This window comes from Equus quagga, chromosome 15 (genome assembly GCF_021613505.1).
Source record: "Equus quagga isolate Etosha38 chromosome 15, UCLA_HA_Equagga_1.0, whole genome shotgun sequence".
Lineage (NCBI taxonomy): Eukaryota > Metazoa > Chordata > Mammalia > Perissodactyla > Equidae > Equus > Equus quagga.
The window spans coordinates 64,224,992-64,242,293 of NC_060281.1; the positions used below are offsets into that span (position 1 = coordinate 64,224,992).

At 57.3% G+C, this 17,302-nt stretch overlaps 1 protein-coding gene across 1 annotated transcript in view; it reads left to right on the forward strand.

Moving 5' to 3' along the window:
• Nucleotides 1-17,302, forward strand: part of GALNT9 (polypeptide N-acetylgalactosaminyltransferase 9) — a 93,271-nt gene that overhangs the window by 35,321 nt on the left and 40,648 nt on the right. Inside the window, exons 3-4 of the mRNA XM_046641331.1 lie at nt 13,888-14,054; nt 16,162-16,336. Of these exons, the coding sequence (XP_046497287.1) occupies nt 13,888-14,054; nt 16,162-16,336 (342 nt within the window). The remainder of the gene's footprint in view (nt 1-13,887; nt 14,055-16,161; nt 16,337-17,302) is intronic.

Below are 17,302 nucleotides of genomic sequence, written 5' to 3' on the forward strand. Positions count from 1 at the left end.
AGAGTCGCCTCATGAGAACAAGAGGGCCCCCAGCACCTGGGAACATCCGCAGTGCCCAGGAGCTCCGCGTGTGAGCTCCTGCCGTGCCGGTCCCTCGGGAGATTACGAGGGCCCTCAGGCTCCGTGTCGGGAACCGGGGCAGCGACCAGTGTGTATTTCTCCCCATTGCTCAGGCCAGACAGCAGGCACTGTAGCCTCCGGGCCACGTTGGGAGCAGCCACAGGGCAGCGTGTGCGTGGACGGGTGTGGCTGTGGCCCAACTGCACTCATCTGCAGAAACAGGAGGCAGGATCCAGCCTGCGCCCTCGTCTGCTGAACCCTGCTCTGCAGCACAAATTTCCTTCCAGAATCTCACCTTCCTCACGTACTCCAGGGAGCAGATTGTGCTTCCAAAGACGGAGGCAGCGATCTCTTCTAGAACCTTCCCCCCATCAGGAGGTGGAGCCTGCGTCCGTCCCCTGGCAGCGGGCTGGGCTTTTGTGGCGGGTCATCGATGGAGGAGGGCAGAGGTGAAGCTGTGGGCCTCTGCCCTGCCCAGCCCGGCGCTGGCCCTGCCCTGTGAGCTGCCACGTGAGCCGTCTGCTGTCCTGAAGCCCCACCCGGTGAGGAAGCTCAGACACGTCCACTCCGTGTCCACATGGACGGGCCCGAGAGCACACGGAGAGGCCTGCGGCCAGTGCCAGTGGCTCCAGTCCTGGTGGTGCCCCTTCAGCCCCATGACAGCCCCGGACAGCTGCAGACCCGGAACCAGAGCGAGGCCTTGCAGGAGCCTGGCGGGAAGTCAGGTGGTGGTCGCCATGCTGAGCAGCTGAGCTCTGGGCTCGTGACGCAGCCAGTGATGACTGGAACCCAGGAGGAACGCCCAAGACTGGGCCCCGCAGGCTGCTGACGTGTGGGCTTGTGCTGTCGACGGGGGCTTGTGGGTCTTGTGCTCCACCCACGGCGGCAGCGGCTCTGTGTTGTCACACGTCGGTGGCCGTGCCTGGCACTCACTGGGCCCCCAGCAAGTGTTTATGGAGGATTAGCTGAATAAATACACAGACGCAGACTCTATCTGTGCCCATCTGAAACCTGCATTGATCCTAGGAGCCTGTCCCTCCAATCAGTGATGGACTTATTGATGGCTCTGCCAGGCACAGTCGTCAGAAACACACACGGGAGGCAGGGGCGTGTGTGCACGCGTGTGCGTGTGTGCACGTATTGGTGTCCCACCCTACGCGGCAATTCCACCCACTCTCAAACCAGAGTTCTCGTCGCCTTTCTCCATTAGATCCGTTATTGATTTCCCTTTGTCTGGAGGTAGATAGCTTTCCTAATTAAGCAGTGGCTTTAATTATGCCACAAAGCACATAACATAGATCTTGATTATTAAGCCTGGCCTGTGGGATCACCAAAGGAGGACTGGCAAATCCAAATTAAACAGGATCGTAAAAATGAACCGCCTCACCTGAGACCCCCTCCCTCATTCCAGTGCAGAAATGTCCCTCCTGTCACGTGTCTGCAATGTCTTCGTGCGTGTTAATTGTCTAAGCTGCCAGCAGCCGGGCTCCCACCAGGGCGGATTTAGCGGATGGCAAGCGAGGGTGCCGGAAGCAGGTGCCTCATGCCCACCCCCGGCCTCTGGCTCAGGTCCTCTGACGCATCCTGTGTGGGTCTGTGAGTGGAGGCGGGTGTCTCAGATGGGAGACTGGGTGTCATCGCGGGAACTGCCGGGGCCGCGTGCTTGTTCCACGGGGATGGGCCCCTGGTTTCCTTCCTCATCTGGGGGTGGAGCTGGGGCAGCAAAGTTGTGTGCTGACCAGGCCATCGGTTCCTCGCCCAGGACATCCTTCCCGCCAACCCCCAGAGCCCTCTGTCCACGCCCGGGAGGGAGATGTCTGCAGGGAGCGGGGACCCCCGGGTGAGCCTGTCCCCCCAGTGTGGATGGTCCCCGAGGGGCGCAGAGACCCCTGCTGTCTCTCCTTTGGAAGAGGCTCTTCTGGGAGCCGGGCTGGTCCATGGCGCGGCCAGGCCAGAGTTAAGGGAGGCCAGGAGGGAAAAGCCAAGGCCGCCTGCCCCGTGGGTCCGCTCAGCTGGGATTTGTGGCGATGGGGGCAGAGCCCACTCACCTTGGGGCTGCCCTGGATCCCGCCAGGCCTGAATGTAAAAACCCCTGTGGTCCCGCTTGCCCCTTCTGTCGCCGTCTACCCTAAGGGCTGGCTGAGCACTTAGGCCCTGCAGGGCTGCCGGCCAACAGAAGGCCTCCTGCTGGGCTGGACCCTGGCACGGGATGGGTCACCTGGCCTCTGGCCCAACAGCCCCAGGGCTGTCCAAGGCCCTGATGGCCTTCGCCACCCAGCTGAGCAGCGGCTCTCCAGACGGCCCAGGAGGCTGTGGGCCAGCCACACCTTGCAGCTGGCTTGTGTGGAGCCCTCCAGGCAGCAGGGCGGCAGCTGTGCCCATCAGTGCACGACCCCACAGCCCGTGGCTGCCCCCGTCTCTGTGTGAGGATGGGAGGGAGGTCTCTGTCCTGTCAGCGTCCTGTCTCTGATAGGCGGCTCGATCAGGCTTCGGCTCTGAGGTCCGAGGGTAGCATGTGCGCCTGTGTCTCCTCAAATACGTGGTACAATGAGTCTGTGCCCACAAGGGAATCGGGGCCTCTGTGTCTCAGCCTCAGGTCCCTGTGAAGATGTGTGCAGGTCGGCCCGCAGCTGCTGAGTCTGTGCGATTGTGGGCCTGGGTGTGTGTAAGAGTGTGTCCACGATCTGTGCTCGCCCTTAGCTGTGTGAACAGGGACCTCAAATAAGTACGCACCATTGATGTCTCAGTCCCACGCGGGTCTGTCTCTATGGTGTGTGCCCGAGTATCTGTGTGCGAGAGGCCGTGTGTGCACGTGTGTGTAAGGGCATGTGTGATGTGTGTATGTGTGTCTGTGTTGTGTGTGCATGCAGTTGTGTGCCTCTGTGCCCACCAGCATCCCGTCTCAGCCGCTCCACCGGCCACCCCAGCCCGGAGGAAGGTGGGCGTTGGCTGTGGCTCGTTTTGGATTCTGTGTTTGCATGGATGTTCCCGGGAGGGCGGGTGCATCCCACGCGGCAGGCAGACGTGTAGGAAGCATCCTGCAGAGACCCTCCCCGGGACACCCTTCCAGGAACCCTCCTGGTGGCTGTGCCCAGAAGTGCCGCTCGCAGCCTCCGACGATGCAGCTTCCTGGGCGTGCTCAGCCCCGGACGGTGGCGGCAGACAGACGTGTGTCCTGCTGTCAGCGGGCGAAGCTCACAGCTACCCTGGGAGGGACGCTGCCGCTTATCCCCTCTCCACCCTGCGCTCAGCTCTCCGGCAGCACAAAGCGCATCCCGTAAATCTCCGTCAGTGTGGCCGCCGTGGCCCCGACCCCGTGAGGCCGGCCGGGATGCACCTGCCACGCGTCCAACGGAGACCTCGGCAGGGGCTTTCAAGAGCCTCGCCACCACCCTGCTGCCCCGTGGGTTTCTGAGTCCCCCTGAAACGTCATGCGGTCGGGTATCCTGCTTCTCTGGCTCCGGGTGGGGAGTGGGAGCCCGGCCCGTGCCCCGCCGTGAGCTGACTCTGCATGCAGCGACCGCCAGGCTGCAGGAAGCCTCCACGTGTGGCCAGCGCTGTGCGGGAAACCGTGTGTCCGCGGAAAAGGTGGGCTTGGCCAGACTTTGGGAAATGGACCCGTTGTGGTTGTGACTACTGCTCATCACCCCACAGTTAGCTGCTTTTAACCATGTTTTGATGGACCCAGAGGCAGGAGTTCAGAAGGGGAGTGAGGGCTTGTCCTTTCCCTGAGCAGAACCTTCTGAACCTCAGGGGGGCATGATGCCGGGATCTCAGCTGGGCTGTCCACCAGAGCACCCTCACGCGGCCCCCTGGCGCCCCCCGTGGCCCGGGCATCCTCGCAGTGTGGTGGCCTGTGCAGAGTTGAGCTGCCTCTGTGGTGCCACGGGCTCCAAAACCAAGTCCCAGCACCCGGAGCCTCGTTGTCCTCATGACTCAGCTCAGAAGTCACACAGCCTCGCTCCCGCTGCTCTGTTGGCGCTAGGAGGTCCCTGAGGCCTGAGGGGGCCACAGTCCCTGTGGAGACTCAGCTGGTGCTGCCACGTCTTTGGAAAGCACGACCTTAACTCAGACTGTGTGGTGATGTTTGTGGGCAGAAGGGCTAGATGGCATTCCGAGGGAGCAGCCGGAGTCCCCCTAAGGAGAAGGATGTTCTGTGTCAGTGAGAATGCCTTCAGATGAAAACCCAACAACTCAGTTAGAGATGGCTGCAATGATAAAAGGACTTCTGATCTCAGATAAGCAGAAAGACAAGGGACACAGGCGGCGGGGGACAGAGTCATTCAACTGGTGGCTCAATGACGTCTCAGGGACCCAGGCTCTTCCCGACTCTGCTCTGCCACAGTCAGCACATTGGGCTTCTGTCCTCATGGTCACAATATGGTTGCTGCAGCTCCCAGCATCACATCCTCACAGGCCAGATTTCCAAAGAGCTAGAATCAATATGCTCCTGCATCTTGACTCTCTTAAGAACAGAGAAAATTTCCCCAGAAGTTCCCCACAGCCTTCTCCGCGTGTGTCCTGGGCCGTCTGTGCATCTCGGCTGTGAACCACGACAGGCATCCTCGCTTCGCTGCTCCTTCTCAGAGGCCCCATTGTGTTTGGCTCACTCATCTCCCGCGTCTCAGGATGTGGGGACACTCAAGTCTCAGGGACTGGGGTTCGCCGAGAATTTAGCTGAGGGTCTGGCTGTGGGCTCCCCCCTCTTCTGAAGGCAACAGAGGTCCCAGACTGGGATGCTCTAGGTCCTGGATGAGGACAGGGTCACAGAGAGGCAGCCGTCTCCTCCGCAGCAGCAGCGCTGAGGAAGCCCTGCTCCCCTGGATGAGCTGTGTGAGACAGGGCGTGCGATGGCCATGGTGGCGGGCGGGCCCACTGCCCCACTGCCTCCCTCTCTGCTGAGGGAGAAGCTCACTTCTTGGAAAGGGGATCTGGGACTGACCAGGCAGAACCCTTCTGACAGGCGTCCTCACACTCAGTGAAGCGCGTTCCTGCATAACGTGCAGCTCAGTTCCTGCGCTGGATCAGGAGTCCTTCTACCGCAAGTGACAGAAAATCCATCTCAAATTGGTTTAAGCAAAAAAAAAAAGACGGGGCTGGGGCACATGGAGAGAATGTATTATTCTTGCAACTACAAAGTCTGGAGGAAGCACTGGCTTCAGGTCAGGCTGGATTCAAGGCTCAGATGATGTCCTCTGGACCTGGCGTCTCACCATCTCTTGATTCTGCTATGGGTGTCATTGGTTTCAGCCTGACTACTGGCTGCAGGATGGCTGCAGCTGCTCCAGCCTCACATCCTATCTCCCCAAGGACCCAGCCAACCTCTCCATGGCTCTGACTGGTCACATGTCTGTCCCTGAACCTATTGCTGAGCTGACTGGCCTGGACTTAGTCACATGCCCTCCTGCATCCACCCAGCTACTTAGAGTGTGATGACGGGGGTGGACCCCACGTATTATGAGGGACGAGGAAGTGGCTGAGCAGGATCACAACAAACGTCCGCAGCCCTGGGACAGGACAGACAGGACTCGGGCTGATGTTCACTTTCCAGGGGAAGGGGATGGAGGGACATTGAGAGGGTTACACTCCACACCCCAGGCGGTGCCAGGAGTGGGACGAGGCTGGAGAGAAAAGCCAAACCCCAGTGCCCAGGGCCAGACCCCAGATCCTGGGCCAGGGCTTTTCGCCAGGCAGTTTCGGGGGGGGGGGGCATTTGGCGACATCTGGGTGTCACGACTTGGGTGGGGGCCAGGGTTGCTGCTACACACAGTACCGTTAGCCAAGTCATCCGTCCTGCAGAGTGCACAGGCTGAGACTGGGAGCCCTGGTCTGGATGGACTGGAGGTGGGCGGGCCGCGACTGGAGAGTCCGCCAGTGAGGCAGATGCTCCAAGTGGTGGGGGCCGCCTCTCTGTCAAGGGCTCATGGGTGTGAGTATGCATGTGTGTGCCTGTGTGTGTACACATGTGTGGTGTGTGCATGTGTCTGTATGGGGTGTGGGATGCATGCACGTGTGTGCGTGTGTGTGTCTGTGTGGGTGTGGTGTGTGCATGTGGCGAATGTTTCCTCAAATTGTTTGAGCCTCAAGTTTACACTTTCGTTTTATTGAGATCATCACGGTTTATTATATCGCGTAATTTCAGATGTACGTTATTATTTATCAGTTTCTGCATAGACTGCATCGTGCTCACCACCAATAGTCTAGTTTTCATCCATCACCAGACACGTGTGCCCCTTTATCCCTTATGCCCACCCCCGCCCCCTTCCCCTCTGGTAACCACTGAACGGTTCTCTTTGTCCGTGTGTTAGTTTATCTTCCACATATGAAGATATCATGTGGCATTTGTCTTTCTCTATCTGGCTTATTTCACTTAACATAACACCCTCAAGGTCCATCCATGTTGTTGCAAATGGGACGATTTTGTCTTTTTTATGGCTGAGTAGTATTTCATTGTGTATATGTATGCCACAGCTTCTTTATCCACTTATCAGTTGAAAGGCGCTTGGGTTGCTTCCAATCCTTGGCTATTGTGAATAATGCTGCAGTGAACATAGGGCTGCATGGGTCTCTCTGAATTGTAGGTTCCAAGTTCTTTGGATAAATACCCAGCAGTGGGATAGCTGGATTGTATGGTATTTCTATTTTTAATCTTTTGAGAAATATCCATGCTGTTTTCCATAGTGGTTGCATCAGTTTGTGTTCCAGAAAACTCTAAATAATCCACCAGAAAATTATTAGAAATAATCAACAACTACAGTAAAGTTGCAGGGTACAAAATCAACTTACAAAAATCAGTTGTAGTTCTGTAGACTAATAATGAACTAGCAGAAAGAGAACTCAAGAGTACAATCCCATTTACAACAGCAACAAAAAGAATAAAATATCTAGGAATCAACTCAACCAAGGAGGCGAAAGATCTATGCACTGAAAACAATAAGACGTTATTGAAAGAAATTGAAGAAGACGTAAAGAAATTGAAAGATGTTCCACGCACATGGATCGGAAGAATAAACATAGTTAAAACGTCCATATTACCTAAAACAATCTACAGATTCAATGCGATCCCAATCAGAATCCCAATGACATTCTTCATGGAAACAGAACGAAGAGTCCTAAAATTCGCATGGGGCAACAAAAGACCCCGAATAGCCAAAGCAATCCTGAGAAAAAAGAACAAAGTTGGAGACATCACAATCCCTGACTTCAAAATGTACTACAAAGCTACAGTAATCAACCCAGCATGGTAGGGGCACAAAAAACAGACAAACAGATCAATGGATCAGAACTGAAAGCCCAGAAATAAAACCACACATCTATGGACAGCAAATCTTCAACAAAGGAGCCAAGAACATGAAATGGAGAAAGCAAAGTCTCTTCGTAAGTGGTGTTGGGAAAACTGGACAGCCACACACAAAGGAATGAGAGTAGACCATCATCTTAAACCACACACAAAAATTAACTCAAAATGGATTAAAGACTTGAATCCAAGACCTGAAACCATAAAACTCCTAGAAGAAAATATAGGCAGTATGCTCTCTGACACAGGTGTTAGCAGTATGTTTTTGAATACCATGCCTACTCAGACAAGGGAAATAGAAGAAAAAATAAGCAAGTGGAACCACATCAGACTAAAAAGCTTCTACAAGGCAAAGGCAACTATCAACAAAATGAAAAGATAACCCACCAACTGGGAGAAAATAGCTGCAAATCAAGTTTACACTGTAGACGTTACCCTCAAACAGAATGATGCACAGACATTCACCCGTTGTAGGTGCCTGGGGGCAGTGAACGGGAGAGGGGAGCAGAGATGCAGCTCCAGCCCAGAGGGAGAGGGGAGCAGAGATGCAGTCAGTGAACGAGTCCCGGGAGAAATAAAGAGGGAGAGCAGATGTGGGTGAGGTGGGCAGGGCTTCACAGGGAGGCTGCGGGTGAGCCTCCAGCATCCTTGAGGGGGAGCCACATGGCCGCCTGGGAGACTTGTCCAGGCAGAGGGAGGGTGTGCCAAGGCCCCGAGGCAGGAGCAGGCCTGGCATGCTCACAGAAGATCCAGGGGGCTGTGGGGTGAGCCGAAGGGAATTCCAAGGAGTGAGGGGTGTAGGGGCCCAGCTCGCATGTCCTAGAGATGGCACCCTTCTCGGGACAGTGGAGCCCCCAGAAGAGAGAGGAGGACAATGTGTCCAGGAGGAGGAATGGGTGGGCTAGGTGAGAGGCCCCAGGAGTTAGGGGAGAGCAGGTGAGACTCCATCCAGACTCAGCCTGAACAGCGGTGGGGCTGCAGGAGGGGACAGCTGGTCACCTCGGGGAACAGAGGGGGCGGCTGGAGAGGGCAGGGCTGGGGAGGTGAGTCTGCGCTGTCTCCTGCTCGTGTCCGTCTGGGGAGAGAGGGACACCCTGGCTGCAGGTTTGAATGTTGAAACGTTGATCAGCTAAGTTTCAATGTGTGCCACACACCATGCGTTGGTCTTCCTTCAATTTTAAAATGAACCCAGAGCCTCGGCGCTCGGGAGGGGCGATGGGGGCCCCGTGGCTCCCGGCCTTTCTGTCCCCATGCCTGTGTGCCCTCCCCTGTCCCCACCCCCACGTCCCCTCCCTCTGTGCCCACGCCTCTGTCCACCCCACTATGGGGCCGGCCCACGGTCACTGCATCACAGCTCTCTCCAAGCAGCGCCCTTGCCAGACTCCAGTCCTTTCCAGACGCCATAAACTTGGTTAATTTTCTGTCTGACGGAAATGGTGCTATTTATGTACAGAGACGAACTTTCTGGTTCCACTTAAACGGAGTTATTCCAGGGCTACAGCCTGGCGCTGTGTTTTCATCTCCCTCAGTCACATCGGAGCCCCCGGGGGGGACGCTCCCACCGGGCAGAGGCACAGGCCGGAGCTGCAAACACCACGGTCACTGCACAGACGGGCTGCAGAGCCGGAGACACAGGAGGGCAAGTTCAGGTGCAGGAGCCCACCCAGGAGAGGACGCGCCAGCCGCACACCTGCGGGCTGAGAGCTGGAAGCACGTGGGGTCCACCAGGAGCAGGATGACGTACACGTGGTGAGCTCCTCAAGCCAGGGACACTGCACTGTCCTGAAACCGCCACAGCCCAGTGGCAACCAGGGGCTGAACGTTCGGTGGGAAGCGCAGGATGCATCAGCGTGGGCACAAGACGACATCCATGTGGCTGAGGCCCAGACATGCCACTGGGACCTGGGGACGCAGACACGCAGCTGGGACCTGGGGACGTGGACACGCCGCTGGGACCTGGGGACAGACATGCGCTGGACCTCAGGAGAGAGTGGAAGCAACCCAGGGAGTCAGAGCGTGGCCTCTGCGCATGCTGGCCGCGGGCGAGGGGCGTGTCCCCGCTCTTGGCTGGGCACCGCCAGGTTCTTTGTTGCTTCATTGACCGCCACACCTTGCTGTGTATGAGAAACACCCCTTTCTATCTGCTCCGTGTTTAACACCAATTTTTTTTTAAAAACTGCGAAGAGGATTGTGTTATAAGCACAAGAGATGACTTTATGCAAAGTCGTGCTGGACCCACACGCTTCATCTATGCTGCACTATTTCTAATCGAAAGGCAGTTTGAAGCTGCGCGTGTCCGTGACAGGCGTGATCTGCCAGGTGTAGAGGGAGTGACATGGCGGGAGCCCGACCACGGTGAGCACCCTCTGCTCTGCGTCACCCCCAACGGTGCCCGAGGGTCCCTCGTCCCCCAGGCCTCGTGAGGCTGGTTCCTCCTCACCCTTTGGGTCTCGTGGGCTGAGCTGTGTCCCCCAAATTCGCACATTGAAGCTCTAACCCTAAAACCTCAGGAGGGACTGTGTGTGGAGATGGGGTCTTAAAGAGGTGACTGAGTTCAGACGGTGGGCCCAGTCCATCAGGACTCTGTCCTAACAAGAGGAGAAGAGGACACAGACATGCACAGAGGGACGACACGTGAGGACATGGCCGTCTACACGCCAAGGAGAGAGGCCTCAGGGGAACCAGCCCCACGCCTGGATCTTGGACGTCCAGCCTCGGCACTGGGAGGATAATCTGCTGTTTGAGCCCAGGCTGTGGTGCTTGTTACGCAGCCCTAGCAGACTAATTTGGGTCTAAAGTCACGGTCACTCCTGGTGGCTTCTCCTTGAAGGCGCCCCCCAGGCTCCCCACCCCTCCGCTCTGTGCATGCCCACCAAAGCCCCTCCCCTCTCTGGCAGCACAGGATCTCCTCTGCGTGCCCATGCAAAGCTGTGAGAGCGATGACTCGCGTGCAGACGTCCTCAGGGAAGAGCAGCCGGATGCTGGCCGACTTCACGCAGGTGCAGGATCGGTTCCTGCTGGTCGACAGTGCTCCACGACAGGCGCAGGTGGCCCATGGCCAGGCCAGAGAGGCCCCGTGGCTCCTGACCCGGTGTGGAGGGAGAGGAAAGGGCGGGGGCCCCAGGCACTCCAAAGTCGACCGGCTTCCTCCACACCTCGGACAGGAGTGGGGGCTATGTGGGGACGAGAGCAGCTGGCGCAGTGCCAGGAGAGGCTCACAGTGTGTTGGGCCGGGCCTTGTGCAGTGGGTCCGCCCACTGCTCATTCGTCCACCGGTTGACAAATGTTTGTGAACACCTACTGTGTGCAGGCATAGCTCTGGGTGCCTGCTCCTGGGGCGCTTGTGTTCTGGTGGGGAGATCGACTCTAAAGAGCCAGTGGGTGAACGAGACGCTTGAAAGGACGCACAGGTCGCTGAGCTCGGGGAGAGATGGTGCAGGGCGCTGGTGACCCGATGGCCGTCTGGCCGGGCAGTGAGCGCAGCCTCCCCACAGGCCTCCTCCCACACCCCTGCCTCTCGGGAATGTTGCCTTTCCACTGGCAGTTCCTCCAGCAGTGCCTCTTAAGATGGACTTCCTCCCTCAAGGATTTTTCCTGTTTTACACATTTTGCAAGTTCATGAAAATCATGCGTTCCAACTTTCTCCTCTACAGAAAGGTGGAGTGAAGGCTTCTTTCTGAGAGATGAAGCCCCCGGCTGAGCATCGGGGCCCATGTCAATGCACCTACAATGCGCGGCTCCCACCCGTCCGGCTCCGAGGGCTGCACTGCTCACTTCAGCTGTGGCACTGAGGATGTGACAGGAGGGGGAGGGCGGCCTGGAGGCTCTCTCCTCCCTGTGCCGGGGCGGCTCCCAGTCCCACCTCCTGCCTGAAGTGGCCGGCCTGGGTTCGAGTCCCAGCCCAGCGTGTCCTGCGGGAAGGGAAATCAGCCCTCCGTGCCTCAGCTTCCTCGCCTTTAAAACGGGCTCCTGGGGGCCGCCCCGTGGCCGAGTGGTTAAGTTGGCACACGCCGCTTCAGAGGCCCGGGGTTTTGACAGTTCAGATCCTGGGTTCGGACCTAGTGCCACTCATCAGACGATGTTGAGGCGGCGTCCCACACAGCACAACCAGAAACGCCTGCAACTGGAATATACAACTATGTACTGGGGGGCTTTGGAGAGAAGAAGAAGGGAAAAAAAAAGAAGAAGATTAGCAACAGATGTTAGCTCAGGCACCAATCTCTAAAAAATAAATACATAAATAAATAAATAAATAAATGGGCTCCTGGAAGGAGTAAGTGGGAGTGAGTGGGAAGATATATGCGGAGCACGTGCCAGCCCCAGGGGGCTTAGCTGTTCCTGGCATCATGATTAGTGATCCTTATTATTGGTTTTCAACATTATTAATCATCATTATGGGTTATCATCAGTATCAGTTATTGTTATCAGTTATCATCGTTATTGGTTACCATCATGATTGGTGATCATCATGATTGGTGATCATTATTATTAGTTATCAACATTATTAATCGTCAGTATCAGTTGTCATCATGATTGCTGATCATCGTGATTGGTTATCATCAGTATTGATTATCTTTCTAGGACAGCTCTGACCCGTGCCCACCCTCAGCCCCCGAGAATCCAATGACCCGTGATAGCAGCTCGTCCTCAGTGTGGAATCAGCGTTACTGGTGTTTTGGACTAAGTTGTGTCCCCTAAAAGGATCTGTTGGGTCCTGATGCCAGCACCTCCGAGGTGGCCTGATTTGGAAGTGGGGTTGTTGCAGACGTCATTAGTGAAGACAAGGTCTCAGGGGCGCAGCGGGGCCCTAACCCAGCAACGGGTGGCCTCCTGAGGAGAGGAGCACAGATTCGCAGGGCGAGGGCTGTGATGGCGGGGGCCCTTCCTGCGGGGCCACGTGACTGCCGGGGTCACACCTGCAGAGCCAACCTGGCCTGTAAAGTCTCCACTTTGTAAAAACCTGAGGTTTTCTGTTTTGCACATACATGACCACTGTCTGTAAGCCTTCATGGGGACAAGGAAACACACTTTCCCTGCCGGAATCAGGGACGCACTAGGAGACCCCTCATAGGGCTGCTCTTCCGCCCGCCCGACAGACTGGAAGACGGTGTGCACTTGTATTTGCACCAAAGCCCTCACGTTTCCGGCCGGTTCTCCTTTCACACGCACCTGCCTGTCGCCTTGTGGCAATGGCTCAGGACCGGTTCTGCCCCTTCGTGAAGAGCCCTCTTTATCCAGTGTGGGGTTTTCAACCTGAAGTCCTGTCCTGGGCAATGTTTGCGCCTTGTTGCTGGTTTAGGGAGTGGGATTTGCCTGGGGCCCCTTCCCATTTCAGCGTATTTTTGACTTTTTTATCAGTTTATTCTAACTGTGTGTGTCGTAAACAACAAACATCAGCGTTGTGTGTGCGTGTGTGGGAGTATTTAAGTTAATTGAACGGCCTCTGCCATTTTAAGGAGAGATTTAGTTTATTTACATTTATTACAGCGGCCAACACACTCAGCTGGGTTCCTTCTCGCTTACTTTTCTTAGTCACTTACTTTATTTTTTGTTTCCTCTTTTTTCCGTCTCTTTATTTTTGACAGTTTTACTGAGTTTCTATTCACTCCCTTTTGTCCCCTGTGAATTTATTCTGTTACATTATTACATTAACAGCCACCTTTGCTTTCTCTAGACTCATTTATATAAACTTCAGTATATAAACTTCATTTAACTGTCATTTAAACAAAACATTGCTCACTATGCACCCCAGACCCCTCCCCATTCCCTCCCTGTCCTCATCCCACATCCCAACTGTGGGATATTTCGCTCTCCCTGCTCCTTTCTCTTCCCCTCCCACACCCCTACCCTCATGAGTCGACCTCTGAAAGGACAACACCCCCTCCGTCTCCTTAATCCCTGAGTCGTAGGTCTGTCGAGGCCGTTGCTTCCTCTTGGTTTCTGATCCCAGGCTCCCCCTGCAGGCACCTCTCTGTCTCAACAGCCTTCATTGGACACTTGCATTCTGCCATCGCGCTGCCCATCACTGTCTACACGGACGTCCTTTCAGGGCACAGCACCTGCTGGGTGCAGGACTCACCCAGTAGATGCCACCTGCCCAGCAGCCACCAGCTCCACACCCACGCGGGATGCAGACCAGAGCTGGGCGTTGAGGGACCAACGTGGGCTGTGGGCCGGGGCTCTCCCGGTCCCCTCCACTGGACCACATGTGACGTGATCACCCTTCCCCATCACCTCTCTTCCACGCCTTCTGAAGGCACCCAGAGGAAAGGGTCCATGTGGTCCCCACAGGGTTTGAATGCCTTCCAGGCGCAGGTCTCTACTTTCCGGTGGGGGGCAGTGGGCTCCTGTTCCACGGCTTCTCAGGCGAATGTAGCCGCATTGTCTCTCTTGCTACGTTTGGTCCTTTTCCATTTACAGCATTGCTGTCACTCCTTTGTTGGCAGCAGGATTTAGAACTGGCCCGAGTTGGCCTCCTGTGGGGCGCTGCGTCCAGCACTGACCGCTCCCACATGCCGTGTCCCCTGCAGGTGCAGACAGATGACCTACTCCGACGACCTGCCCCAGATCTCCGTGGTGTTCATCTTCGTCAATGAGGCCCTCTCAGTCATCCTGCGCTCCGTCCACAGCGTGGTCAACCACACTCCCTCCCAGCTCCTCAAGGAGGTCATCTTGGTGGACGATGACAGTGACAATGGTGAGTTGGGGCCCCCCCCGGGGCCCAGCCAGGGAAAGCGTGTTGGAGCTCTGGGCCAGAAGTCTGAAGTGAGGTGTCACAGGGCCGTGCTCTCTCTGGGGGGCCCGGGAGGGTCCTTGCTGCCTCATCCAGCGTCTGCCGGCAACCTTGGTATCCTGGGCTTGTGGCCACATCGCTCCCGTCTCTGCCTCCATCTTCACGAGGTCTCATCCTGGTGTGTCTGTGTCTCTCCTCTTCTTATGAGGACACTTGTCAGTGGGTTTAGGACCCGCCCTAAGTACAGGAGGGTTTCGTCTCCAGTTCCTTAACCAGTTACATCTACAAAGGTCCTACTTCCGAGTAAGGTCACCTTCTGAGCTTCTGGGTGGACATGAGTTTTGGGAGGCTGCTGTTCGACCCCACAGAGGCTGTCCAGAAAGACCCCAGCATTGGTTTCTCTTGGTCCCTTTTCCTTATTGTCGACCAGCAGACGCGAGCACAGATGGGCGGCTTGCTGGGGGAGGAGCCGGGCTCACAGCCAGAACCCAGAGCCCCTGGGGGCCTCAGCCTCAAGCTCCATGGAGGGCATGTTGTCCTGCCCCCACCAAGCACAGAGGACTCAAAGACCCCAACAGGCCCAGAGGTGCCCCAGGCCCGTCCTCGCCTGTTCCTCTGCAGAGGCAGAGTGAGGGGAGCCCGAACCCCACCATGAGCAGCCCCGGGGGCTGAGCTGTGCCTGTGGGATAAGTCCTTCACGACCCCTCCCCTCGGGAGTAAGGAGGCCGAGGAGAGCGGAGACGCCCTCCAGGAAGCCCTCCAGGAGGAGGCGGGCGGTGGGCCCGAGGAAGCGCCAGCCCAGTGTCTCTCTGGATGTCCACACCGGGGAGAGCCCTGGACGGTGCTGTCAGAGGAGCGAGCGCTGGTCGTTCCCTGGATAGGGCAGGACAGGGCTGTCCCAGCAACGACGAGCTGCTCCGGCTTGAGCTGCCCTCCTGGGGCGTCCCCTGCAGCCTCGTGATTCCGGGGAGACAATGGGTCTCCCAGTGGCGGATGTTGTCTACCGGGGAGGATGAGAGACCGTGGCTTGGAGGCTGGGAGACCGCGGCTCAGGGAGGGTTAACAAACGCCCGGAAGCGGGATGCTGGGTCCACAGGCTCGCAGGCCTCTCCCGCTCAGCCCCTGACCATCTGCCCTCCCGCCCTCTTCCCCCGGGACTCGGGCCGGAGCCCTCGCCCATGTTCCCCACGGCTCCTTCTCATCCAGGCCTAGCCCAGGTGTCGTCTTCGCAGACGGCTGTCCCCATCCACCCAGAGGGCTCCTGCCCGCTCTCTTTTTCTGTTTTTTTCCTATTGGCTAAACTCCGATATTATTGCTATTTATTTTGTTGCTTGCACATTTGGCCGTTGGGAGTTTCCTCATGTATATATTCCTGTCTTTTATATGTGCCGTCTTCAATTTTTTGAATAGTTTATTGAGTTGAATTCTCATAACGTAAAATTGACCATCTTTAAGACGAGCACACAGTCCTGGGGCATTAGGTGCGTCCATGTGGTTGTGCAGCCCTCCCCACCGCCCTTCTCCCGGGCTCATCGTCCCACACAAAGCTCTGGCCTGAGTGACAGTAGCCCCTCCCCCAGCCCCCGCGCCACCTTCTACTTTCTCTCTGCGAGTGTGACTCCCCTGGGAGGCACATGGCGTTTGTCCTTCTGGGACCGGCGTATCTCCTTTGGCGGGGTGAGTCACGATCCCCTCTTTTTGAGGCCAAGTCATGCTCCGTTGTGTGTGTGGACTCACCTTGTTTCCATCCATCCAGAGACTGCATTCCTTTTCAGGGCTGGTTCTCCAGCCCCACTTTCTCTGTCTTGCTGACACGCACCTCTGCCCGACTCCGTCTTCTTGGACTGTTTCCTGGTTTGGTGTCTCTCCCGCTAGATGCTGGCCTCAGGAGGGTGGGGTCTTGTCCCCGTGCGGTCTCCCCAGCACCTGGATCTCGCTCCACCATAGTGGGTTGTCTTAAACATTTCTGACCTATGAATCCAGGCATTCCCAGCTCTGGTGGACCTCGGTCCCGAGGCCGGGCCCCTCCCGGGACATTGGGGTGCTGAGGTGACTCTGTGTCTCCCCGCAGTGGAGCTCAAGTTCAACCTGGACCAGTACGTCAACAAGAGGTACCCGGGCCTCGTGAAGATCGTCCGCAACAGCAGGAGAGAAGGCTTGATCCGGGCGCGGCTGCAGGGCTGGAAGGCGGCCACGGCCCCCGTCGTCGGCTTCTTCGACGCCCACGTGGAGTTCAGCACCGGCTGGTAAGGGCAGGTGCAGGCTGGTGGAGCTAAGCCACCCCTGGCCAGGGGCCTGGAGCCTGGGCGGGGTCCACCAGCATCTGCTCGGTGGGTTGCAGGGCAAAGGGGACGAGCCCAGCAGGGCCAGGGGGCATCGGAGTCCAGCCCCATGGCTTCTCCGCACCCAGCTCCTCAAACCCAGAAGCTACCTGTGAGGGGGCGGACCTCGGGACGCGCGTCTGTGAGCACGGAGCTGAGCCTCCACCTCGTTCCCAGAGGATCTGAAGTGGCCAGTGATTCCAGGAGGCGACAGAATAAAACGAGGACATTCCTGTGACCCCAGAGAGGTAGAATCACACAAGGTTGGGGGCAGTTGCTGTGCAGATATGCAGTCTCTAGGGTCCCAGTCAATCACTAGAGGCCTGAGCCACTGGGAGCCAGATGGAAGCAGTTTCTCGTTCTTATGGAACATTCTAGATCAAAGAGTTGACAAGTTCCTCCCCCGCCCCACCCTGATGAGAGACCTGGTGGGGGCGTGGCGGGGCTGTCTCTGGGGAGCAGGACAGTCTGGAGTGAGCCCACCCACCAGGAGGAAGGCTGGGGCTCCTGGCCTGGCCTGTCCTTGCCCCAGGGAGGCAGGGACCATTCGGGGCCTTCCCACTCAGCGTGGCCCCCTGACCAGCCCCTGAGAGTCGGCGGAAATGCAGGTCTGTGTGACCGAGGGTCTCGGGGGTGGCGCCCGGGGTCTATGTCCCCAACCCAGCGCGGGGGTCTCATGCTCGCTGAGGGTAGAGCCCTGGGCCACCTCTAGAGGCTGCGCCTTCAGAACGGCGTCATTCGTCCAGCAAACTATCCACAACCGAGCGGGAGGCGGGGTCCCCACAGGGCGTCAGACCAGGGTAGTCCCAGTGCTTCTGTCCAGACCCCTTGTCCCGAGCTGCCGTCCTCACAGCAGGTGGCTGAGGGTGTGTTCACAGAGCAGCAGGCTGA